The 25,000-nt window shown below is 48.9% G+C and overlaps 1 protein-coding gene across 1 annotated transcript in view; it reads left to right on the top strand.

The window, feature by feature from the left end:
* Positions 1-25,000, top strand: part of cita (citron rho-interacting serine/threonine kinase a) — a gene marked incomplete at its 5' end in the record, with an annotated part of 76,349 nt that overhangs the window by 24,506 nt on the left and 26,843 nt on the right. The window contains 14 exons of the mRNA XM_080847441.1: positions 7,783-7,888; positions 8,208-8,351; positions 8,736-8,855; positions 14,460-14,630; positions 15,115-15,168; positions 15,774-15,827; positions 17,275-17,415; positions 17,893-18,018; positions 18,988-19,083; positions 19,399-19,515; positions 20,985-21,094; positions 22,655-22,829; positions 23,727-23,924; positions 24,230-24,283. Of these exons, the coding sequence (XP_080703567.1) occupies positions 7,783-7,888; positions 8,208-8,351; positions 8,736-8,855; positions 14,460-14,630; positions 15,115-15,168; positions 15,774-15,827; positions 17,275-17,415; positions 17,893-18,018; positions 18,988-19,083; positions 19,399-19,515; positions 20,985-21,094; positions 22,655-22,829; positions 23,727-23,924; positions 24,230-24,283 (1,666 nt within the window). The remainder of the gene's footprint in view (positions 1-7,782; positions 7,889-8,207; positions 8,352-8,735; positions 8,856-14,459; positions 14,631-15,114; positions 15,169-15,773; positions 15,828-17,274; positions 17,416-17,892; positions 18,019-18,987; positions 19,084-19,398; positions 19,516-20,984; positions 21,095-22,654; positions 22,830-23,726; positions 23,925-24,229; positions 24,284-25,000) is intronic.

Consider the following 25,000-nt stretch of genomic DNA (forward strand, 5'->3'; position numbering starts at 1 on the left):
AGATCTGATGCTGAACTTCTGAACTCCCTGCACAGACTGCATAAATGTATAGGACTCGACAGATTGATCTCATCTCAGTGTGAACCATCAAAGGTCCTTCACCTGGAGATGATATTTGGCCTCTGGCACCAGTCGTTTGAAACACCTCTTCCTTGCCATTCACTTCACTCCCCTCTCCTAGACTGATTGGACTGACCTGAGATCTGTCTCTGTACTGACGTTCTTGTCCTAAAGCTACCAAGGTATGAACAAAATGCAGATCTGAGTCGGCTGTCAGAGCCCGACGCGGTTACTGGAGGTGAGTGACAGCTGCTAGGGTGGTGCCCCAGGGACTTGAGTGGGTGGCTGTCCAGAGAATGCGCGGCGGGTTCCCCAATAACAAGCAACAGGTGGAAGTTGAAGAATTACTACCTGTCATTCCTACCCGCCTTGAATGAAATTAGTGTGGGCTAAAAATACCATGACATTCTCCCGGGCTGAACTGGTCCTCCTGGGCTGATCCGAATGTCACTCCTCCTACTGTTATTGTTTTTGCCCTCCCATCAGTCTGTTCTCCTGGTCCTTTGCTGTTCATGTGTGGTCACGATGTTGATGTGTTGTCACACTGTGGATGGTTTTCAGCAGATTGCTTTCTTTATAACACGGCTCCGCACCCATGTCCTGGTTTTCTCCATCCATCGTGTTGACAGTGAGATGCTGGAACATAAGTACAAACAAGGCTTTTTATTGTGTGGGTGTGTGTCTGTGTCTGTGTCTGTGTCTGTGTCTGTGTGTGTCTGTGTCTGTGTCTGTGTGTGTCTGTGTGTGTGTGTGTGTGTGTGTGTGTGCGTGCGTGTGTGTGTGCGTGCGTGTGTGTGTGTGTGTGTGTGTGTGTGTGTGTGTGTGTGTGTGTGTGTGTGTGTGCGTGTGCGTGTGCGTGTGTGTGTGTGTGTGTGTGTGTGTTGGAGACAGAGGGAGGGTGTGGTGCTGCAGGCTGTGCAGGCAGGACTGTGAACTGGTTGCAGATGAGTGGGCTGTGATTGCCATGGACTCCCCCTCCTCTGCTCTGGGCTGCAGGGCAGTTTGAGCTCACTGCCTCTTTGTCTGAATGCCGCCGCAGCACCACACCACCTCACCCATTCACACCGCAGCACCAGACCACGCCACAACAGCACCACACCACCTCACCCATTCACACCGCAGCACCAGACCACCTCATCCATTCACACCGCAGCACCAGACCACCTCACCCATTCACACCGCAGCACCACGCCACAACAGAACCCCACCACCTCACCCATTCACACCGCAGCACCAGACCACCTCACCCATTCACACCGCAGCACCACACCACAACAGCACCCCACCACCTCACCCATTCACACCGCAGCACCACGCCACAACAGCACCAGACCACCTCACCCATTCACACCGCAGCACCACGCCACAACAGCACCAGACCACCTCACCCATTCACACCGCAGCACCACGCCACAACAGCACCACACCACCTCACCCATTCACACCACAGCATCAGACCACCTCACCCATTCACACCGCAGCACCAGACCACCTCACCCATTCACACCACAGCACCAGACCACCTCACCCATTCACACCGCAGCACCAGACCACCTCACCCATTCACACCGCAGCACCACGCCACAACAGCACCACACCACCTCACCCATTCACACCGCAGCACCAGACCACCTCACTCATTCACACTCCTGTGGCGCTGCCCACTCTTCTTCTCTTTATTCCTCCCACCCGTTTCCTGCTTCTCTCTCTCATCTCCATCTCTTCCCCCTCTCCCCTGTTTCCTGCTCCTCTCTCTCATCTCCATCTCTTCCTCCTCTCCCCTGTTTCCTGCTCCTCTCTCTCATCTCCATCTCTTCCTCCCTTCCTGTTTCCTGCTCCTCTCTCTCATCTCCATCTCTTCCCCCTCTCCCCTGTTTCCTGCTCCTCTCTCTCATCTCCATCTCTTCCTCCCTTCCTGTTTCCTGCTCCTCTCTCTCATCTCCATCTCTTCCTCCCTTCCTGTTTCCTGCTCCTCTCTCTCATCTCCATCTCTTCCCCCTCTCCCCTGTTTCCTGCTCCTCTCTCTCATCTCCATCTCTTCCCCCTCTCCCCTGTTTCCTGCTCCTCTCTCTCATCTCCATCTCTTCCCCCTCTCCCCTGTTTCCTGCTCCTCTCTCTCATCTCCATCTCTTCTTCCTTCCCCTGTTTACTGCTTCTCTCTCTCATCTCCATCTTTCTGTATTTCCCCCCCCACTTTTTATTCTTAGGCATCCTCTGCCCTCTGTCATCCCCATCTCATCTCCCAATCTTGTTTCTTTTATCGTTCCCCCAGTCGTATTTATCCGTTTCCTTCCCCCGCCTCCGTTCTCTCTCTGCCCTTTTCTGTGTCTTCTGTCTCTCTAACCCTCTCTCTCCCTCTCTTCTCCCTCCTTAAATCTTTCCCTCTGTGTTTTCCTCCCTCCTTCCCTGCTGCCGCTGATGGCTGTATTAGGAGCTGGGCCTGAGGCTTTTCTGAGTGTAGCCAGGCTGTCCGTCATGGGGCTGCCGCACAAGCACTGCTGCCGCTGCACATTACTGTGTTCTCTCTCTCTCTCCCAGAGCTGCGTAGAAGAGTGTGTTCTCTCTCTCTCAGAGCTGCGTAGAGGAGTGTGTTCTTTCTCTCCCAGAGCTGCGTAGAAGAGTGTGTTCCCTCTCTTAAAGAGCTATGATAGAGGAGTGTGTTCTCTCTCTCTCTCAGAGCTATGATAGAGGAGTGTGTTCTCTCTCTCTCTCAGAGCTGCGTAGAGGAGTGTGTTCTCTCTCTTAAAGAGCTATGATAGAGGAGTGTGTTCTCTCTCTCTCTCTCTCTCTCTCAGAGCTGCGTAGAGGAGTGTGTTCTCTCTCTCCCAGAGCTGCGTAGAAGAGTGTGTTCTCTCTCCCTCCTAGAGCTGCGTAGAGGAGTGTGTTCTCTCTCTCCCAGAGCTGCGTAGAAGAGTGTGTTCTCTCTCTCCCTCCTAGAGCTGCGTAGAAGAGTGTGTTCTCTCTCTCTCTCAGAGCTGCGTAGAGGAGTGTGTTCTCTCTCTTAAAGAGCTATGATAGAGGAGTGTGTTCTCTCTCTCTCTCTCTCTCTCTCAGAGCTGCGTAGAGGAGTGTGTTCTCTCTCTCCCAGAGCTGCGTAGAAGAGTGTGTTCTCTCTCTCTCAGAGCTGCGTAGAGGAGTGTGTTCTCTCTCTCCCAGAGCTGCGTAGAGGAGTGTGTTCTCTCTCTCCCAGACCTATGATAGAGGAGTGTGTTCACTCTCTCCCAGACCTCCGGTAGAGGAGTGTGTTCCGCCCCTCCTCCTAGCGTCTCAGTAGATGGTTGAAGTCTTTGCTCCAGAGCTGCTGAAGATTGATCTGTTGTTGTTGTTGTTGTCGGATACAGATGGTTCTGTTCCAAGGCACGTATGTTAGCTGTCACTGATTCTGCCTTGGTGGTAATTACTGCTTTTGCGTTATGTTTACGCCGTTTTCAGTCAGAACTTTTAGGCAATATTTTAGGATTCTTTAGTCTGTGTACCTGTCAGCATATCTCACCAGAAATGTCGATAGTGTTTTTAAAGCATGTTTTATGAATGCCAAAAAAAAAAAAACCTCCCCTGCTCAGTTCCCCTGGAATTGAAGGCGTCGCATAAAGTGTTTGTCAGTTTTGTTTACACTCCCCAGACACCAGTGAGGAGTGCCTGTTTGTTCAGGCTAACAGCTTCACGAGCCCAGTCTTCTGGAGGGAAGAGAAGAAGACGCTGCTGGTTCTATTGAAAAGTGCATTTAGAGGCTTTGCGTCAGGCAGTACACAGGTAGCAGGTGAAAACCAGCTAGAGGAAAGTAGCCTATATGTAATAATAATAAATAATAATAATACATTTTATTTAAAGCGCCTTTCATGACACCCAAGGTCACTTCACAAACAGGTTGTGAGAATTACAAAACATCTCATAGAAATAAATAAAAATAAGAAAAATAAAAGTCAGTCAGAGGCCTCCAGTGGTGCTAATGAACCCCCCAAACTGCACACAACCACCAGCTTCTACAGAGGGCATTGGGCTATTCTGTTCACACACCCCAATGTACGACCCCCCAGGCTGTCCGTGCTGAGAGTCACTCACCTCAGGAGCACCATGCTGTCCCCCTGTAAGGCCACCCCCGGAGGATTATACCCAGCTTATGATGAGGCTTAGCTGGGCTCAGGAGAGGGGTCTGGGCCTCCGTGAGGCTGGGGGTTGATGGTTAGTCATATCCACTGGTCTGTAGTGGCTCAGAGGACCACCCCTGGCCCACACTCGCTCGCATTCACCAGGCCTCAGCAAGATCCAGCGGCAAAGAGACAAACATGCTTAATCAGCTTTACGCTCACTTCAGACACCAGGGTGAATCAGCCAGGTCAGACACACTGTGTGTGTGTGTGTGTGTGTGTGTGTGTGTGGCTAAGAGTAACCCTCTGAGAGAGATAGAGTGTGTGTGTGTGTGTGTGTGTGTGTGTGTGTGTGGCTAAGAGTAACCCTCTGAGAGAGAGAGAGAGAGAGTGTGTGTGTGTGTGTGTGTGTGTGTGTGTGTGTGTGTGTGTGTGTGTGTGTGTGTGTGTGTGTGTGTGTGTGTGTGTGTGTGTGTGTGTGTGTGTGTGTGTGTGGCTAAGAGTAACCCTCTGAGAGAGATTGTGTGTGTGTGTGTGTGTGTGTGGCTAAGAGTAACCCTCTGAGAGAGAGAGAGAGTGTGTGTGTGTGTGTGTGTGTGTGTGTGTGTGTGTGTGTGTGTGGCTATGAGTAACCCTCTGAGAGAGATAGTGTGTGTGTGTGTGTGTGGCTAAGAGTAACCCTCTGAGAGAGATAGTGTGTGTGTGTGTGTGTGTGTGTGTGGCTAAGAGTAACCCTCTGAGAGAGATAGTGTGTGTGTGTGTGTGTGTGTGTGTGGCTATGAGTAACCCTCTGAGAGAGTGTGTGTGTGTGTGTGTGTGCGACTCTGTGAGAGTGCGAGGAGGATGGGATAATAGCTCAGAGAACATTATAATCCTCTTCTGATTCCATGTGTCGGCCGCTGGGATAAGTGATTAAATGGAAAATCCATTATGACTGACTCTCTCCCCAGTCTCCACGACATTCCAAGGAGCCTAATTACAGGAGACGCAGACAGCAAGCAAGATACAGTTTCTCCTCCTCCTCTGCCACTCTTAAGATTGCCACCGTCTCTACCTTAGCTTGTTCTTCAGTGAACCGAAACGTTAAGAGACGTGAAGGCTCATTACCTCTGCCAAAGCAAGCCCAGGATTTCCTGTTGGAGTTTTGTTTTGCTCACAAAATGGTGGCAGGCAAGCAAGCAATCCAGTGCTGCGGATCTTCTCAGCCGGGGAGAGAGACTCGCACAGAACCATCTCCAGCTGTATCATGATCAGCATCCTGCTAGAGCCTAAAGCAAGGATCTGTGCCAGAACGCTCTCTGCATTAAATCGGCTAAAAATCCTGTTTTTTTTTTTTAATTAATTAAATTAATCACATCTGGACTTCCTGCTGTTTTATTTTAGATTTTTTTTCCTCCTCTGTCTCCTGATGTTTCTCTCGTTTCTATCAGCCCTGAGTTCTAAGCGGTGGTCCTGGCTCAGTTGCTTGAAAGCAGCACCTTGAATCCACCTGATCTACACACACACACACACACACACTCACACACACACTCACACACACACTCTCACACACACACACACACACACACACACACACACACACACACACACACACACACACACACACACACACACACACACACACACCAGGTGAATTCACCCTGCCCTCAGGTCTGCAGCGGAGTAGACACATCAGCATTTTAACAACAGAAAGCCAGCATGCTTCCTCTGGGCTCAATCTTTTTATTTTTATTTTTATTTTTATTTTTATTTTTATTTTTATTTTTATTTTTATTTTTATTTTTATTTTTATTTTTATTATTATTATTATTATTATTATTATTATTATTATTGTGGTCCTCCTAGCCACAGCACTTTCCCCCTGCAGATAATGAGACGGCTAACACTAACGTCAGGTGGAAAGCGACCGGCGGCAGGGAAAGAACCCCTGAGGAGCAACTCATTTAGAGCCGCTGCGTGGCAGTCGCACATTAACACCAGCGTAGTGCAGGAAACTGGCAGTAATGGAGTTAATGTGTTCACATGCATATATAAAATTCGCCTTGTGAGATATGGTGGCTGTGGGGTGCTGGACAGAGATTGATTTTCCCCTTCCTCTTCTCCAATAGATGACTTCCTCTTCCCTCTGTGACTTATGCATGAGGGGGATCTTGATTTCTCTCTCTCTAAAAAAAAATCACCCTTGGATTCAATTTCAACACGTCTCTTCTGCTTCAAGTAGCAGAGGGTTTATGCCGTGGCCAGAAATGACTTTTTTTTTATTTGTGGTTTGGGTTATGGCCCAGAGAACTGAGTGATGTCACAAATCAGAACCACACCTTAATTAGCGCTACTGTCAGGTGCAAATGCTTATTTCAAGGCCGAAAGTTTGGCGTCATTCTAGACATTTAACTGCAGCTATTTGAGGTACTAGTGTTTGGCCTTTATCTCACAGCAGCCATGTTTTTTGTAGGGAAGATTGTGGTGAACGCACTGACCGAAGCTGATGATGAATGCGTTCTCTTTAAGGCCATAAATCTCAAGCCGTTTTGCTGAATATCTTGTCAGCTGCAATTTGTTTTACAAGTTGCTGGCTAATAGGAAATGCTAATCATGGGGTTTGCATATTCACACGCACGTACAAACAATATATTCTCAGATCTCAGTGGATTAACTACAAGATCCTGTCAAAACAGAAACGGCTAACTGCTATGGCTATTTGTTCAGCTACTGATGAAAGAACAAAACTATGTATTAACCTTGTGTGTCCCTCAATCTCCAATGATGGGCCATAGGAGATTTATCTCTCTATGTTTATCAGTGAGTCGTGTAAAAACAACAAGCACACGTCTCGTCCCCGTCTCTAGCCTTTCATCTCGAGTGCAATCAAAGCCCTATTCCCACGCTCACAGTCTCAAGCACCTCAGACACACTCTACTTCTGTTCCCCAAACACAGTGGCCAAGAGACTGCTCTGAGTGGCATGCCAAACACGCCAAGGTGCACACGCACACTGACTCACACCTTCTCTTCAAAAGAATGTACTCTAATCACAGACAACAGAGGGAAAGATGAACGCTTTCTGTTCTTTGATATAATAAATATAAAAAATCGATTGAACTGTATCTCTGGTATCTCTCCTAATCTAATCCTAAACTGTTTTCATGAATACATAAGTCATTGTGAGCCTGTTTTGTTTTGTTTTGGCTGTTTTTTTATCTGGCGAAGAGAGACGAAAAAATCTCTCAGCATGCCTTCTACATCTCATCAGCAACTCAAGAACATCGAGTCGACAGCCCCCCCCCCCCCCCCCCCCAAAAAAAAAGGTTTTAAAGTCTTGTCAGTCAGTTGGAGTTTGTCAGAAGCCTCTGTGTTTGAAGGAGAGATGAGTATCTTTGCTGGGTGCACACCGTCACCATCACATCTTCTCTGAGTCAGGTTGTCTTGACGATATGATGGTGCTGCTGAAGCAGATGGTTCAGTGCTGTCTTTCATGCCTGTCAGCCCGTTTCATCGCATTAGAGATGTCTGATTAGCGCTGTTAATATGAACACTTCCTGATGTCTCTCTCTCTCTCTCTCTCTCTCTCTCTCTCTCTCTCTCTCTCTCTCTCTATCTATCTATCTATCTATCTATCTATCTATCTATCTCTCCAGATCAGTGGCTGCAGGCCTGAACTCTCCTGCAAAGACCAACTCCATGGAAAAAAAGCTTCATATAAAAAGCAAAGAACTACAAGAAACACAAGACAAATGTCACAAGGTATGATTGAATTGTATCTGTGGCTGTTCCGTTATTCTTGAGGACAGCTTTGGCCATTTTTCCTCCATTAAAATTGTTAATATATTATTAACCTCCACAGTTAAGAAGAAGTTCATTAATGGGGTCTTCAACCTGACTGACTCTCACAGCAGGCATCTTATCTCGTTAGCCAGCTTTAATTTATTGCCTTTGTTAATTAATTTAACGAGCCTGGCATCTTTAAAAAAAATTGTTTTACTTAAGTTGTCTTGTCATCTGGGTTTGAGAGCGAGGCTTTAAAAAGCATTTAGATCGGGTGCTTGTGTTTGTGGCCTACCAGATGGAGCAGGAGATCTCGCGGTTTCAGCGTAAGATGACAGACCTGGAGTCGGTCCTTCAGCAGAAGGATGTGGAGCTCAAGGCCTCCGAGACCCAGCGCAGCATCCTGGAGCAGGACCTCGCCACCTACATCACAGAATGCAGCGTGAGTGAGAACGTGTGTGTGTGTGTGTGTGTGAGCGCGTGTGTGAGCACACCCCGACCTCGTGCCATTCCTTTGAGGTCACACAGGGTGCACCGCCACACGTGTCCGTCTACTGCACTGCAACGTAAAGGGTGTCAGGAATGCTTTGACAATGCTTCTCTCGGCTCAAGGACAGTATGTGGGCAAAAAAATCTTCAAGAACTACTGATGTAGAGCTTTGAACTTCTTTTTTAATGTGGTGTGTGTGTGTGTGTGTGTGTGTGTGTGTGTGTGTGTGTGTGTGTGTGTGTGTGTGTGTGTGTGTGTGTGTGTGTGTGTGTGTGTGTGTGTGTGTGTGTGTGTGTGTGTGTGTGTGTGTGTGTGTGTGTATGTATGTATGTGTAGAGTCTGAAGCGCAGCTTGGAGGCGGCGCGGGTGGAGGTCTCTCAGGAGGATGACAAGGCTCTGCAGCTGCTACATGACATCCGTGAGCAGAGCAGCAAGCTGCAGGAGATCAAGGAGCAGGTGCTGACCCTTACACAGTAAACACACACACACACACACACACACACACACACACACACTCACACAGCGTCTAAACTAGCTCAAATCACTACATTCTTGACCTTGATGGAAGGCTTATATTCATAGGGTGATGCACAGATGTCTGGTCAGTATGTTACTCTAAACCCTGACACGAAATGATCAGGCCCTTCAACATGAAGCTTTACACTGTAGTTTGTTGCTTACCAGGATGTATAAAATGACAAACAAAACAACAAACCAATCAGCATGCATGATTATGCATCATTCATAACATATACTACAGCATTAGCCCAACTGGTGACAGGCCTCGGGCATGTCCATATCAGTTCTGATTAAGCCCTGTGCTTATCTAGGTAATCCCTGCCCATCCACTGCTGAATCTGATGGAGGCAATGCTAATCTCCTCACCTCAATTCCATCCCAGGTCTCTAAGTCCCCCTTCAGTTTGTCTTAATGCCACTCTCACAGCAAAATAACAAATACAAAACAATACTTGTCACCTTAGTCACAGCTTAATTCTGGAAAAATATATGATTCATTCTTGTCAGGTAAGCTAATAGCTACCGATAATTAACACCGTTACCATAACTGTTGTAGCTAGCCGAGCTAAGTATTTGCATCTGCTTCGCTCTCGTTTTCTCTGCCAGATACCTTGTTGTAACCCCTAACAGGCCTGCATCTTTGTTCATTTGTGTATTTGAAATTTAGCCATAATGAATCTGTCCCGTCTGTAACGTTATGATTACACAGCGGCGATAGCTCTAGTTATTCCCAACTATATTTGTTGGAAGGGGAAACCCGAAGTGTCAGACTTTGGCTGCAAAGCCCGTTTTGAATTATCCATGCATCATTCAGAGAGGGCTGTGGGTGACGTCTTCAAATCAGTGGAATGGATTTTATGCACATTCCTTGAGTGGAACCAATTTGAATGGGCCTGAGGCCAACCCTACAACAGCATCACCTAGCCACATACACACACACACACACACACACACACACTAAACCTGAAGTTCTTACGTCATCACACTGGATATGATCTCATTCTGCGGCAACGGATCGATGGAGCTGAATCAGCATTCACACAAGCGTTGTTATTTTGCCAGTAACTCTACCCTCTGACTTTATTATTAGGCAATTTATAGGCAGACACACACACACACACACACACACACACTCTCGAGGGTGGCAAACTCTGAATGGTATGTAGATGCCATCTGTGTGCTTGGGCATACTTGTCAGAGTGTGCAGGGACTGATACAGAATGGAGGTGAAAATGCCCAATTTTAAAACTGGCGTCTGAGCAAGTGCAGAGAAACTGCAGATTCATGCTGAGACAGTTACTGCCGTGTTTGGGTCTGCTGATATTTTGATTTATGGGGCAATTTTTTTATATTATAGGATGTTATTTATCGAGCTGACTTTTTATCTAGCCCGTTATCTTTAATGTGATTGCATACATTTATGAGGCAGGTTTTAATTATAATTCTGCATGGTAAATAGGGGTTTGGGGGGTTTGAGAAGTTTCTTCTTTTTGAGTTTGTGCTCTGCCCTTGAGACAGGAAGAGGCAGAGAGTGAGAGAAGAGGGGAGATGGATGACTGACTCATTTTGTGCTTGAAGTCACTGTCTCCATCTCCACGGAAACCACAGTCATATGTGACGGCATCGCTCGCGGTGGGAAGGGGGCTCGAGGGTGGCAAACCCTGAGTGGCATGTCAGAACCGCTACGCAGATTTAAGACATTTAAGACAACCGCAAGCCAGCCTGCATAGAGGAATCGTACACCTGTGCTGCAACTCAGAGCGACCCCTCAAACATATATATATACACACACACACACACACACACACACACACAGCTACTTCAGTTTCTGGGCCATGTGTCATAGACACTCAGACGTCCCGCAGTCATAGCAACAGGAGGCGGTTTTGCCGTCTTGGATCCCCCCCCCTCGAAAGGAACACGCCTCTGCCGATCCACGTAGATCCATGATCGCTCCGCTCTGATGCACAGCAATCAATAGCAATCCAGTCGCAGCCTCGCCGCACTCAGCCTTACCTGTCCGCATCGACCCGCCAGAGATCAGTACTCTATGTTTAGCCCTTTAGGCACGAGCTCGCTCTGTTTGAATCGTTCACACACTCTTACTCACACACTCTTACTCACACACACACACACACACACACACACACACACACACACACACACACACACACACACACACACGTCCGTGGCCAGGAGGGTGTCCCCCATGTCCTCGTCACCGCCACCTTATTAGTTCGTTTTGGCTTATAGATAAGGCAGCCACTCACCAAACAAAATAACACAGACACACACACACACACACACAAGGCGAGGGTTTTTAGCCATGCCACTCTGTTCATTGGCAGCGATCACTCACTGAGCTGTATTTTTCAGCTCCAACCCCCGGTGGTGATTTATTTTTAATGAGAACCGCTTGCTCTAAGCAGCTCTGTCCCACACACACACACTCACTCAGACAGCACTAGGTTCCTGTGTTTAGCCCATACCTACTCACACACACACACACACTCACTCACTCACTCACACACACACACACACACACACACACACACACACACACACACACACCCACACACTCAGGCTCACTGTTCCACAGTGAGTGAGGATCTCGCTGCATTGAGCTTACAGATGAGGAAGCTGGATTTGCTCCGGTGAGCAGTGGCAGTGAGATGTTAGGAGGGGGGTGTATCTGGTTCCGTGCTGCGTAGCCAATCATGAGCCTGTGCGTCCCTGTGCATACGAAGCAGCCTGCAGGAGAGGAGCTCCATTTCAGTGCACAAAATGAAGTCGTTTTTACCGGGAGAGCTGCGGATGACAGGGCTCATGGAGCTAGGCTTTTTCCAGCGCTGCGGTATCTCGCTGCCGGGATTATGGTCTTAATGTTCTTCCAGACATTTCTCTTTTCAGGCCCTGAACTCCGTTCCATTCACGTTCAATTTCGCTTCCATTTTACATCTGTTTGCTTTTATTTTTCTTTCTCAGTGTGACGGCTCCCTCTAAAACCTCTTAAAACCTCTGTGTCCGCCCCGTCTCTTTCTGGCACACACACACACATGTATGCTCTCTCTCACACACACACACACACACACACACACACACACACACACACACACACTCTGTGGAGTGGCAGTGGTGCGCTTTAGCCCAGCGTGTTCCCAGGCCTGAGTGATTCTCTCTGCGGTCGCAGAGGTTTAGCGGCTGTGATCGATGCTGCGTTGGATGGGGCAGTGTGCCCCCCCCCCCCCATTGAGACCCACTTTACTGCACTCTACCTGATCTCTCTCTGTCACTGCAGCCAACTCTCCCTCTCCCAACCATTGATCCTGGATCAGTCTAGCGCCCAATCCTCTCTACCAGTCTGATACCCACACCACTCCTCTCTACCAGTCTAGTGCACACTCCTCTACCAGTCTAGTGCACACTCCTCTCTACCAGTCTGATACCCACACCACTCCTCTCTACCAGTCTAGTGCCCACTCCTCTACCAGTCTAGTGCCCACTCCTCTCTACCAGTCTGATACCTAATGGTAAGACATGGAATGGAAAGTGCCAAGGTCTTGGGCCGAATTCCAGTATTACTTGTCTCTAGTAATAATGCTGTGATGGCTGGAATGTGCTTGCAGTAAACGGACACCAAATAAACTCAGTACCACGGTGCCTGTGATCTAAACTGGATTTTTGTACGGTTGACCATGTCTAAGAGATGTCACATGTTTTACTCCTCAGAGTCTATTTGTGTGGAAGGGTTAGCCATAACGTCACAAGAACTACATCGTAGCCATACATTGTTTCTGTCTGTGGTTGTGCCTGATATAATTCTATAAATGTGGTGACAAAAAGCAAAGCAGCGGTTCAGACTGCTGTAGTCTGCACTTGAATGTGAATGAGCTGCTGTGATGTACAAGAGAGGGAGCGGCATGGCATTTTGAGATTGGATGTGTCTGTGTGTGTGTGTGTGTGTGTCTGTGTGTGTGTGTGTGTGTGTGTGTGTGTGTGTGTGTGTGTGTGTGTGAAGCTTGACCTGTGCAAATGGGCCCTTGTAAGGCTGACCTCTCCACCGGTTTTATTGATTCGGCTATTTTTAGCCTCTCCGTTGAGTCACAGCCACCGAGGCCGGCATTAATAAAAGAGGAAATCCACTTGACTCAGCTCCCTAGGAGCGACTTTTAGCTCACGCTGTGCTTTTTTTGGGTTGTTTATTGTTGTTTTTCAAAGCGTAGAGGAGCAGAGACTGCCTTAGTACTACCCCTTCATGTCACACACACACACACACACACTGTATGACTAACTCTGAACTTTCTCCTCTTTCGCTCCCCACTCCTCTCCTCTCTCCTTCTCTCCCTGCTAGTCGTCCACGGCAGCAATCTGTGAGTGTATCAGTCAGTCAGTCAGTCAGTCAGTCAGAAGTCATTTTCCACTGGCTGCTGTCAAAAGGGGAGGGGAGTGAAGTGGAGCCGGGGTAGCGGAGGGGGGGGGGGGGTGGGGGTTGCTGGCTGCGGGTTATTACAGGAAGGTGCCGTCGGTGCTCTAATTGAAGTTTTAATGAAAGGCTAATGATGAGTGATGTGAGCAAGGAGCCCTGGCTGCCCCTCTCAGCACCCGCTCATCCTCTGCCCATCAACACAGCCTTAGCGCCCACTCATTCTCAACCCAGCCTCAGCTCATCCTCTGCCCATCAACCCAGGCTCAGTACTCCTCCTCAAAGAGAAAAAAGAAAGACAGGAAGAACTGGGAGAGAGAAGGGAAGGCCTCTTTGTGGCAGAGCGATTATCGTGTTGGTGTGATAATCTGGTGCGAAGATTGGATTTGAGGTTCCAGCCATGACGACGTCCCTAGAGGGTGAATACCGCGTTCCCTAGAGCCCCCAGTTCACAGGTCACTTCAGTTCATGTTGATGTTGGCCATGCCATTCACATAACTACCATTCATTCGTCTCCATCTGAATATCAGAATCCCTGCTGCAGCATATTCAAAGCCTCCAGTGTGGCCTCACTACCAAGCAGCATGTAATCACACTGAAACTTTCATCGCACCTCGCTGCAACAACCTTAAACGCTGTGTAATCCAGATACAGTAGGGGCCGCTGCCCGCCTCAGCTGCCGTTAAATATGGATGCTATATATAAATATACGAGCGGCTCTTACAGTGCAATTAACATATCCGTCTGTGTCTGCTGTCTTCTGTGCTCGCGCCTCCTGCCCTTTAAACTCGTGCGCGGTTAAAGGAGCCAGGGGTTTAATTGACTGACCTAACCCAACTTTAAGCTAGATAAGCCCGCAATGTAGCGACTTCAAATTAGACTTGTGCCGGCGACACGTCATGCTGGCTTCTACACTCTTGCCGAGCGCAGTCGTTCTGAGGGATTTGTAATGGACTGTTTGCGCTTGGAGGGGTTTTAGTCAAGTCTTAATACTTCGTGTTATAGTCCTTTTCACTGCTAAGGCACATCTGCAGGTTTATTTATTTTTTTGCTTTAAAAGTCTCGGTGGGTAACGTGATTCATGGATAAGATTGTCCCTCTGTGCGTGCCATACCACAGGAGTACCACGCCCAGCTGGAGGAGATGCAGGTGACTGTCCGGCAGCTGGAGGAGGACCTGTCGGCAGCACGTCGCCGTAGCGACCTGTATGAGGCCGAGCTCCGTGAATCCCGGCAGACCAGCGAGGAGCTCAAGAGGAAGGCAGCGGACTACCAGCAGAGGATCCAGAAGGTCCGTCTGTCTGCCCGGCACTCTCTGCTCCTCTGTCCGTCTATCTGCCCGTCACTCTCTGCTCCTCTGTCTGTCTGTCTGTCTGTCTGCCTGTCTGCCCGGCACTCTCTGCTCCTCTGTCTGTCTGTCTGTGTGTCACTCTCTGTGTTTCTGTCCGTCTATCTGCCCGTCACTCTCTGTCTCTCTGTCTGTCTGTCTCTCTGTTTTTCTGTCTGTCACCTTGTTTTTCTGTCTGTCTGTCAGTCTCTCTCTGCCTCTCTCTTTTTCTATCTGTCTGTCTGCCTGTCATTTTCAGTCTCTCTGTTTTTCTGTCTGTCTGTCTGCCTGCCGGTTACTCTCTACCTCTCTGTTTTTCCATCTGTCTGTCTGCCTGTCACTCTCTGCCTCTCTGATTTTCTGATCGAGATGTCTGTCTGATTGAGACTGCAGCTGTTTGAATAGGTGTCAGTGACTGATGCTGTTCCGTCATGCTGTTCTGTTTTAGGCTAAAGAGCAAGGCAGGTCAGATGTGGAGGAGCTGCTCACCAAGCTGGAAAAGGTGAGCACAACTAGACTGCTTTCAGAACCTTGCACTCCTGGATGGATCCATTGCACATCAGCACTCCTAAGAGCCCACTTTGTATATCAGTCCAAATGCACTGAACACCATATTCAAGGTGAACTGCAGGGCATTATTGGAGATGTATTCTTAGCAAACACTGACTTCATTTTAGATAGGAGCTTAAACCCAAAACCTGCTTATCTTCTCCAAGGACGTAAGTTGTAATATCACATATCTTTAACTCTGAATATTTAACTCATATCTTTAACTCTGAAAGTTTAGAGAGAGTATTTCACAATAATTGTGCTTTTCCAAGGTTTGCATCAAGTCTGAATGCCTGTGCCAAGTCAGCAGAAATGTCATGATGTAACTGTATGTTCTATTACTATGTTACATGCAGCTGATTTATAAGCAGTATAAATTACCATATCATGTCAGCACTTTACCGGTTTTCTGGTTGATTTGCTCCAGAAGGGGTTTGCGTTGTTGGTCCTTGAGGAGCATCTGTGTGTGTGTGTGCGTGTGTGTGTGTGTGTGTGTGTGAGAGTGTGTACGAATCATCATCGTTCGTTTGACTGATGTTTATCGCCCTGTGCTTTCAGACTAATGCTGAGCAGCAAGCGAAAATTCAAGAGCTCCAAGACAAACTCTCCAAGGTAACTGCCTTGATGTATGTGTGTGTGCGTGGGTGTGAATGCTTTTGTGTGTGTGTGTGTGTATGTGTGTGTGTGTGTGGCAGAGAGGGGGGCTTATGCGTGCCTGTTTTGTGATGGGCAGTGTGTTTGTATGTGTTTAGGTGTGTTGTTGTGATGCAGACAGTGCTAGCGTAATGGCTTTGTTTAATGAAGCGTGATGAATGGTCGGGCATGATCTGTTCTCAGTGAGGGACTAACACCCCCCTTTTCCTCCTTCCCATCCCTCTCCTCTACCTGCTAATGGGACTCTTGAGAACACAGACACTGGTCTGACAGGGAGTGTGTGTGTGTGTGTGTGTGGGTGTGGAGAGAGTGTGCATGTGTGTTTCACTGTGTGTGTGCTTGGTGGAGAGAGTGTGCATGTGCAGAACTAGAGTGAATGATTGTGTGTGTGTGTGTGTGTGTGTGTGTGTGTGTGTGTGTGTGTGTGTGTGTGTGTGTGTGTGTGTGTGTGAGAGAGAGAGAGAGATCTGCAGCTTTCAGGCTACGTGCAATGATTTTTTTATACCCAGCTCAAGGCCATCCTGCCCGGGAGGGGAGAGTAAGGCTGGCCGTCTGATTGTAAAACTCACACACTCATCCGGCTTTAATCAAGATGACGTGTGTGTGTGTGTGTGTGTGTGTGTGTGTGTGTGTGTGTGTGTGTGCTGTGCGGCGTAATTTCCCTACGGCCCTCTCAAAGCCTCATTTCTCACTCAGCTCACTGACACTTAAAAAAATGTATATTACCGACAAACAGAAGACGTGTCTATGCATTGCTCTATGTACCTACTAGCTATGAGCTAACTACAATTGATAGGTCGATGGTGGCTGTCTGTTGTGTGGTGTCTGATTTTGCTCAAGGATGTGCAGTGAGACAAGGCCAGCTTACACGGACACTGCAGAACAGTAGAGAGCTCCCTTTAAATGCATTATTATTATTATTAATATTATTATTTGTTTTATTATTATTACTGTTATTGTTATTATTATTATGCATGTACCTCTGGGACACAGGCACACAGTCAGCTCTTGTCTCGGGTTTGCGCACATTGTAATCGTTTTAGATTAAGATCTACAAAAGGGAACAATGTCTTTATGCCGCAAAGCCCTGACTAGTTCATTTTCATAGCCTTCACTATCAGGTCTGCTTTGGTTTACCTCCACGCTGGTTTTTGCTCAAGTGCACAGTGGTTGTGTCAAACATTCCCTCTAGACCAGTGGTTCCCAAACTTTTTACAGTCCCGTACCCCTTCAGACATTCAATCTCCAGCTACGAACCCCCCCACCCCCCCGTTTTTTTTTCTTCCATGTTTGTTACCACCGCCACGCCCCCTCCTCCCTCCCTCTGACAGCTGCTGACAGCCATGATCACGGAGACTTCTAACTGATGTGTCTCTGACCTTTGACCTTTGAACCTTTGACCCAGGCGGTGAAGGCGAGCACCGAGGCTACGGAGCTGCTGCAGAACATCCGGCAGGCCAAGGAGCGTCTGGAGCGCGAGCTGGAGCGCCTGCGCAGCAAGTCCGACCCCAGCGACACGCTGCGCAGACGCCTGCGAGAGACAGAGGCACGCACGCATACACAACCCACACGCTCAACACACCTCATGCATATTCACACGCAAACACAACGTAGGCACGCACGCATACGCATACACAACCACACGCTCAACACACTCATGCATATTCACACGCAAACTCAACGTATGCATGCACACACACACAAACTGGACATAAGTAGCCATACAAACTCACTGACCGATCACTTATCACTCATATCAGCATACAACACATAGACGCTCACTTGCAACACTGTGCATTAATACATTGCAGAACATTTTACATTAGTGCATTACATTATGCCTAGCTGTAGTGTTATATTATGCTGTCGTTTTAGCGTGCACCAACTCTGTATCTTAAAGATAAACTCAATTTACATTTGGAGCATACATTTGCATTCAGTCTGTCATGATGGCTGCCATAACCATGGGTCCCGTGTGTGTGTGTGTGTGTGTGTGTGTGTGTGTGTGTGTGTGTGTGTGTAGGAGGGCAGAAAGACCCTAGAGAACCAGGTGAAGCGTCTGGAGATGGTGGAGCGCAGGGAGATCAAGCTGAAGGACGACATCCAGACCAAATCCCAGCAGATCCAGCAGATGGCTGACAAGATCCTGGTGAGGGAGAGAGCAGCAGGGATAAGTCGACTTACACTCTCCCACTCCCCCCCCTCCCCCTCATCCTCCCCCCCCCCCCACCTGCTCTCGATCTGCTGCCCTCTGACTGCCCCCTCTACCCTCCCGACTGCCCCTCTACCCCTCCGTCATTCTCTCTCTCTTCCCCCAGTCTTAGTATCTGTCCTCTCCTACTTCTTCTATCGGCTCGGGTCATCAGCTTGCATTGGTCTATCTTGTCCTGCATCTCCCTCCTGTATCTCTCTCATTACCCCCTTCTCTTGCTCTCTCTGCTTCCCTCTGCTTCCCGCTGTTTACAGATTAGCACCCTCTCACACACACATACATATGCACATGCACACACACACACACACACACACACACACACACACACACACACACACACACACACTCATTCGCAGATGGAGCCAAATAGGATGTCCTGCTGCTACACACGGGCACCCCCCTTGGGTGGTTCTTGCTACTTGCCACACACACACACACACACACACACACACTCTCACACACACAGGGGCATCCCCCTCAAATGGGTCTTCCCGTATGCTACTGGCAACACACACACACCAGTCCTCCTAAGAGGGGACCTCCTGCCTTCTGCCACACACTCCCACTGGTGCCTCAGCCTGCAGCCATGATGAACGGTCTCCGCTTCCACTCCCTCACCAACACCCAGCTCTTCAAAGCAAGTCGCCTGCTCTTCTCTCTCTCTCTCTCTCTCTCTCTCTCTCTCTTTCTTTCTCTGTCCTCCTCTCTCTCTCTCTGTCCTCTCTCAGGCCTCTTCTGAATCTCTGAGGATCAACTTGGATCATTCCTACTTGACTTGGATCTTATCGTCTTCCTTGTTTGCCTACATTAGGAGGATGCTTTGGCTGATCTATGGAATATTTTGTGTGTGTGTTAATCTGTGTGTGTGTGTGTGTGTGTGTGTGTGTGTGTGTGTGTGTTCTGTAGGAGCTGGAGGAGAACTTGAGGGAGGCTCAGACCACTACCCAGCGGATGGAGGCTCATCTTGTGCAGAAGGAGAGACACTATGAGGACAAGATCAAGGTAAGAGGCAGCCCTCCGTTCACTTCCCTCAATACAAGCCCTCAGGGCGGGCTGCACAGGGCTGCACAAACACCATAGGCTGAGTGTTGCTGGGGTTTCCCGGGGAAAGTTCCAGAAACCCACTCTGATGCTGTGTGTGTGTGTGTGTGTGTGTGTGTGTGTCTGTGTGTGTGTGTGTGTGTCTGTGTGTGTGTGTGTGTCTGTGTGTGTCTGTGTGAGTGTGTGTGTGTGTGTGTGTGTGTGTGTGTGTGTGTGTGTGTGTGTGTGTATGTGTGTGTGTATGTGTGTGTGTGTGTGTGTACGCCTGCCTGCCAGGTTCTGGAGTCCCAGATGAAGGCAGACATGGCTGAAAAGGATAGCCTAGAGTCCAAACGGGCCCAGCAAGAGGAAGAAGCCCGGGAGAAGTGCAAACTCATCAGCGAGCAGAAAGCGGTGAGTCGGCACTAACACACACTAACACACACACACACACACACACACACACACACACACACACACACACACACACACACACATACACACTTCTGAGTTACTTCACCTCCAGCTTAGTTGCTCTGTGTTCTTTGTATACAGTCATGATTTACGATCACTCCCCCTTTCTTCCTTTTTATCCTTATAAAAACACGTCTTTTCTCTCGGCATGTTAGTCTGCACAAATATGCCTCCTGACCTTCTGTTAGTAAATTAACTCGCTCCTTCTCTTCTCTTGTGATGGTCTGTAACAGGCCGTTAACCTTACTAACCTGCTGGGCCTCATTTAGTCTCCTGAATCAGTCTGTCTCTCCTCAATAGTCACTGAACTCAGCTTTGCCTGTTGACACCATCAAACTGAATGCTACCTACCACACCAACTCCTCAGCCCTGTGTACCATTGCAATATCCTTCTCGATCCGCACTCTGCCTAAGAACGGATACTGTAGCTCCATCTATCTTTCTCTCCCCCCGAAAAAACTTGTCTAAGCAGACTTTGTTGGTGCATGTTAGTGTTGGCCTTGCTCCCCGCTCCCCTCCATCTGGCTTGTGTGCATTTTCCGAGTGCAGATCTGCTGGACTGTTTATGGGTTTAGCGTTGTTTGTTTTCCTGGGCAGCAGACCTAGTGTGTGCTAAAGATTAGCTTTGTGATGAGGGGGGAGCTTTAAGGGCTCTGTGTTAATTTGTGTGTGTGTGTGCTTTATAAAATTGGGCCTTTAGCTGGTGATCTGGTTAGCGGGATGGACACAAGTTAAGACAGCTTTAGGAGCAAGGAGAAAAAAAAGATTTATTCATTCTCTTTTGTGCCTGTGGTAGAATTTGCCCCAAAGGCCTAATCAATTGTTCGGCTTAATTAGCACAGATTGTAAACACTGACCCCTGTGCATTCATAGAAACAGAGGTATGTTCATTATTACCAGACACAGGCTTCGTTTTACCAACTTGTACAGCCCAAGCCTCAGCAGGCTAAATATTTTAAGAACAGTTAGCTCCTTACTAATTAGCCTCTAAATAATGGATACTCTGCAGTGGAGGATTACAGTGTTTATTAGGAGATTTCTGTTAGGGTGTGTGTGTGTGTCTTTGTGTGTGTGTGTCTGTGTGTCTGTGTGTCTGTGTGTCTGTGTGTCTGTGCGTGTGTGTGTGTGTGTGTGTTTTGTGTGTCTCTGTGTGTGTGTGTGTTTGTCTCTTTGTGTGAATGTGTGTGCGTCTCTGTGTGTGTGTGTTTGTCTCTTTGTGTGTGTGTGTGTGTGTGTGTGTGTGTGTGTGTGTGTGTCTCTGTGTGTGTGTGTGTGCACCAGTATGAATCTTTGTACTCTACTGTATGAGTATGTGAGACTAGTCTATGTGCATTACTAGCTCATGTCCTGAGTTTGTAAAGAGGGAGGATAATGAGCTTTGTTCCGTTTGCTTGGTCTCTCTTCTGCAGACCATCAATGCCATGGACTCCAAGATGAAGAACCTGGAGCAGCGTATCGCTGAGCTCTCCGAGGCTAACAAGCTAGCTGCCAACAGCAGCATCTACACCCAGAAGAACATGTGAGTCTCTCTCCCCTTCTCCTCTCCTATTAAAGCCTTCCCTAAACGTCCTCTCAGACCCTAACACCACCCTTCCGTACTGAATACAGCTACTTTTAGATGAGCCCTGAACCTGTTAACTAAACCGAATTGCCCTCATTAACCCATAAGGCAGCGTGTTGCTAAGATACTGCTTAGCCATCGTTAAATTATTATATGCACGCCTTGAAAATCGAGCGGCCAGTGCTCACAGCAATCATGTCTTCGGCCAATGCTTTTATCTAATGCAATTTATAGTGCTGTAAAAGAATGTGTTTTAGCAGTGCTGGTGCTTCTTCGGGAATAGAGCCTCTGACCTCAGCGTTGTTACTGCCATGTTCTTCAGACGGACATCATATGCTGCCCATTTGGCAAAGCTTGGAGCTCCCCTCATCCACTCGCATATACCCTTCACCTCTCCCCAGCCTGGCTCCATCTCCAGGGCCATTAGAGCGGGCTGCTGTTAACCTTTGACCTTAATAGTTCCCCCCCCCACCCCCCTCACACCCAAGAGAGCAAGCAAGCCTCCCCCCGTCAATTAAACAGTCTTTTTCTCTCGTTCATCTTCACGATGCACTGACTCCCTGCATGGACCTGGTGGGCTCGAGTCTTTTTTATGGAGGTAGTCATTAGAGGAGTGTGTCTGCCGCCCGCTGATGCTGCTGCTGCTGCTGCTGCTGCTGGTGCTGCTGCTGATACGTGGCCGACGCTTCTCATGCAAGACGGAGTGTGACTGCACCTCCACTGCCAGGGCCATCTTTATGAGCTCGTCCCCCAGGGGAGCGCTTCGGAGTGGAATCTCTTTGTTCATGAAAGCCGCACTGTGTGTGGGAGAGAGAGAGAGAGAGAGGGCAGGCCTTTATTGTGAGGAATCGAGACAAGGGGGTGTGTGTGGGGGGGGGGGGTTTGCATGAGCAGTATGCTTCTGGTTCTGCAGGAATGGTATTGTTATAAAATGCAGGTTGTCGTATAGATGTGTAAATGTTTTGGGTGGTGAATGTTTTATTCTTCTCTCTGGATGACATTTGAAATCTGCCAGCTGCGTCTGATGGGTATATTCATCATCATTCGCCTCCTGTTTGGGTTGCAGTGTGCTGTATGTTTGTCTCTGTGCAGCACAGCATGGGGCAGACTTAACAATGTCCCTGTTCAGAGTGAAGGTGTTTGTGTGTTGTTCTTCTGAAAGTTCCTATTCATTTACGAGCTCGTAGATGACTGCCACAGACTTCGATGTTAGCCCTGATTAAGTGATGATGAGATGCTGTGTGTGTGTGTGTGTGTGTGTGTGTTTGTGTGTGTGTGTGTGTGTGTGTGTGTGTGTGTGTGTGTGTGTGTGTGTGTGTGTGTGTGTGTGTGTGTGTGTGTGTGTGTGTGTGTGTGTGTGTGTGTGTGTGTGTGTGTGTGTGTGTGTGCTGATGGGTGTGCTAATGTGTGTGTGTGTGTGTGTGTGTGTGTTGATGGGTGTGCTGATGGGTGTTCGTGTGTGTGTGTGTGTGTGTGCTGATGGGTGTGTGTGTATTTGGAATGTGTGTGTGCCTGCAGGAAAGCTCAGGAGGAGATGATCTCAGAACTGCGGCAGCAGAAGTTCTACCTGGAATCCCAGGCGGGGAAGCTGGAGGCCCAGAATGCCAAGCTGGAGGAACACCTGGAGAAGATGACCCAGCAGGAACAGGCCAAGAAGACCCGACTCATCGAGCTGGAGACCAGGCTCAGAGAGGTGAGAGAGACCAGGCTCAGAGAGGAGAGACCAGGCTCAGAGAGGTGAGAGAGACCAGGCTCAGAGAGGAGAGACCAGGCTCAGAGAGGTGAGATCAGGCTTAGAGAGGTGAGACCAGGCTCAGAGAGGTGAGACCAGGCTCAGAGAGGTGAGAGAGATCAGACTCAGAGAGGTGAGATCAGGCTTAGAGAGGTGAGAGAGACCAGGCTCAGAGAGGTGAGAGAGACCAGGCTCAGAGAGGTGAGAGAGACCAGGCTCAGAGAGGTGAGAGAGACCAGGCTCAGAAAGGTGAGACCAGGCTCAGAGTGGAGAGATCTGGCTTAGAGAGGTGAGACCAGGCTCAGAGAGATGAGAGAGACCATGCTCAGAGAGGTGAGACCAGGCTCAGAGTGGAGAGAGAGACCAGGCTCAGAGTGGAGAGAGACCAGGCTCAGAGAGGTGAGAGAGACCAGGCTCAGAGTGGTGAGAGAGACCAGGCTCAGAGTGGAGAGATCTGGCTTAGAGAGGTGAGACCAGGCTCAGAGAGGTGAGAGAGACCAGGCTAAGAGAGGTGAGACCAGGCTCAGAGTGGAGAGAGAGACCAGGCTCAGAAAGGAGAGAGAGACCAGGCTCAGAGAGGAGAAAGAGACCAGGCTCAGAGATGTGAGACCAGTACAACACTTGTAACTGATCACTGGCTTTTCTATATAGAAGCTTTTATGTAGGACGTGCCATCGGGCCATTAGTAGGAAGAGTAGCTTGCTCGTGGCATTTTCTCCTCAGGCACACGTCTTCATAGATAAATCTCTAAAGAATGAGTATAAGTGATGTACAACTCATTTTGAAGCCTCACTCATCACCTCTTTAGTGTTTTGAGACGTGCGACTGAGCTGACATGGCGTCTCCTCCGTCCTGCAGATCGGCCTGGAGCATGAGGAGCAGAAGATGGAGCTGAAGCGCCAGGTGACGGAGCTGACGCTGTCCCTGCAGGAGCGCGAGTCCCAGATCAGCGGGCTGCAGGCGGCACGCCACGCCCTGGAGAGCCAACTGCAGCTGGCCAAGACCGAGCTGGAGGAGACCACGGCCGAGGCCGAGGAGGAGATCACCGCGCTCAGGGTGAGAGGAGGAGGAGGAGAGAGAGGGGGGTAAAGGACTACAGATGAGGGAGGGGAGGCAGGGATGGAGAGGTCATTGGGTGGTCTTCTCCTGACCTAGTTGGGGGAAGACCACCACTTTCCAGTGAAAGGCTGCATTGTTTTTGTCTTGTTGCAGGTTGCATTCGTATGTTGAGTCACTCATTCAGTCACTGTATCTCTCTTTCACACACACACACACACACACACACACACACACACACACACACACACACACACACTTATACATTGTGCACACATCTAACTGTGTGCCCTTGTTTATTGCAGGCCCACAGAGATGACATCCAGCGCAAGTTTGACAATCTGAGGGAGAGCTGCTCGGTACGTGTTGTCCTTCGACCTGTGCTCCCATCACACAGACACACACACACACACACACACACACTTTCTCTCCATGTGCCTAACACACACACACACATACACACACACACACACACACACACACACACACTGCAAGCAGTCAAATTATTTCATGACCAGAGGACATTTACAGAGGCGATGGAGCTGAATGAAATTCATATTGAAGTTAATAGCTGAGAACTCTTCAAAGAGATTGAGCGGTGGAGTTTCAATTAATCAAATGGGATTTCTGTTTAATTCCCTGAGCCCGACGGTAACTAGGTCTCTGAGCGGGGTGGGTGGGTGGGAGAGGAGAGAGGGGAAGAGAAAGAGGAGAAGAGAAAGAGGAGAAGCAGGATTCTCTGGAGGACGAGGCTGTCCCTGTCAGGGGACCTGTTAAAGCAGTGGGAGGGGGACCTCGGAAGCAGTCCTGGGTCTTGGCCCTCGGCGCTCGGCCCTCCCAGCTCAGGGGAACGGCTGATGGATGAGCCACCCCAGAGAGCACACAGGGCAGTGGAGCACCAGGCTTACGGCAGCCTGCTATGGCTTACCCCTCCTACCCGTGGGCTACTGGGTCAGGGGAGCAAGAGTGTGTGTGAATGTCCATGCATGCTTGTGTGTGTGTGTGTGTGTGTGTGTGTGTGTGTGTGTGTGTGTGATTGATTGTCCATGCATGCTTTAGTGTGTGTGTGTGATTGT

The sequence above is a fragment of the Sprattus sprattus genome, assembly GCF_963457725.1.
Source record: "Sprattus sprattus genome assembly, chromosome: 11".
NCBI lineage: Eukaryota > Metazoa > Chordata > Actinopteri > Clupeiformes > Clupeidae > Sprattus > Sprattus sprattus.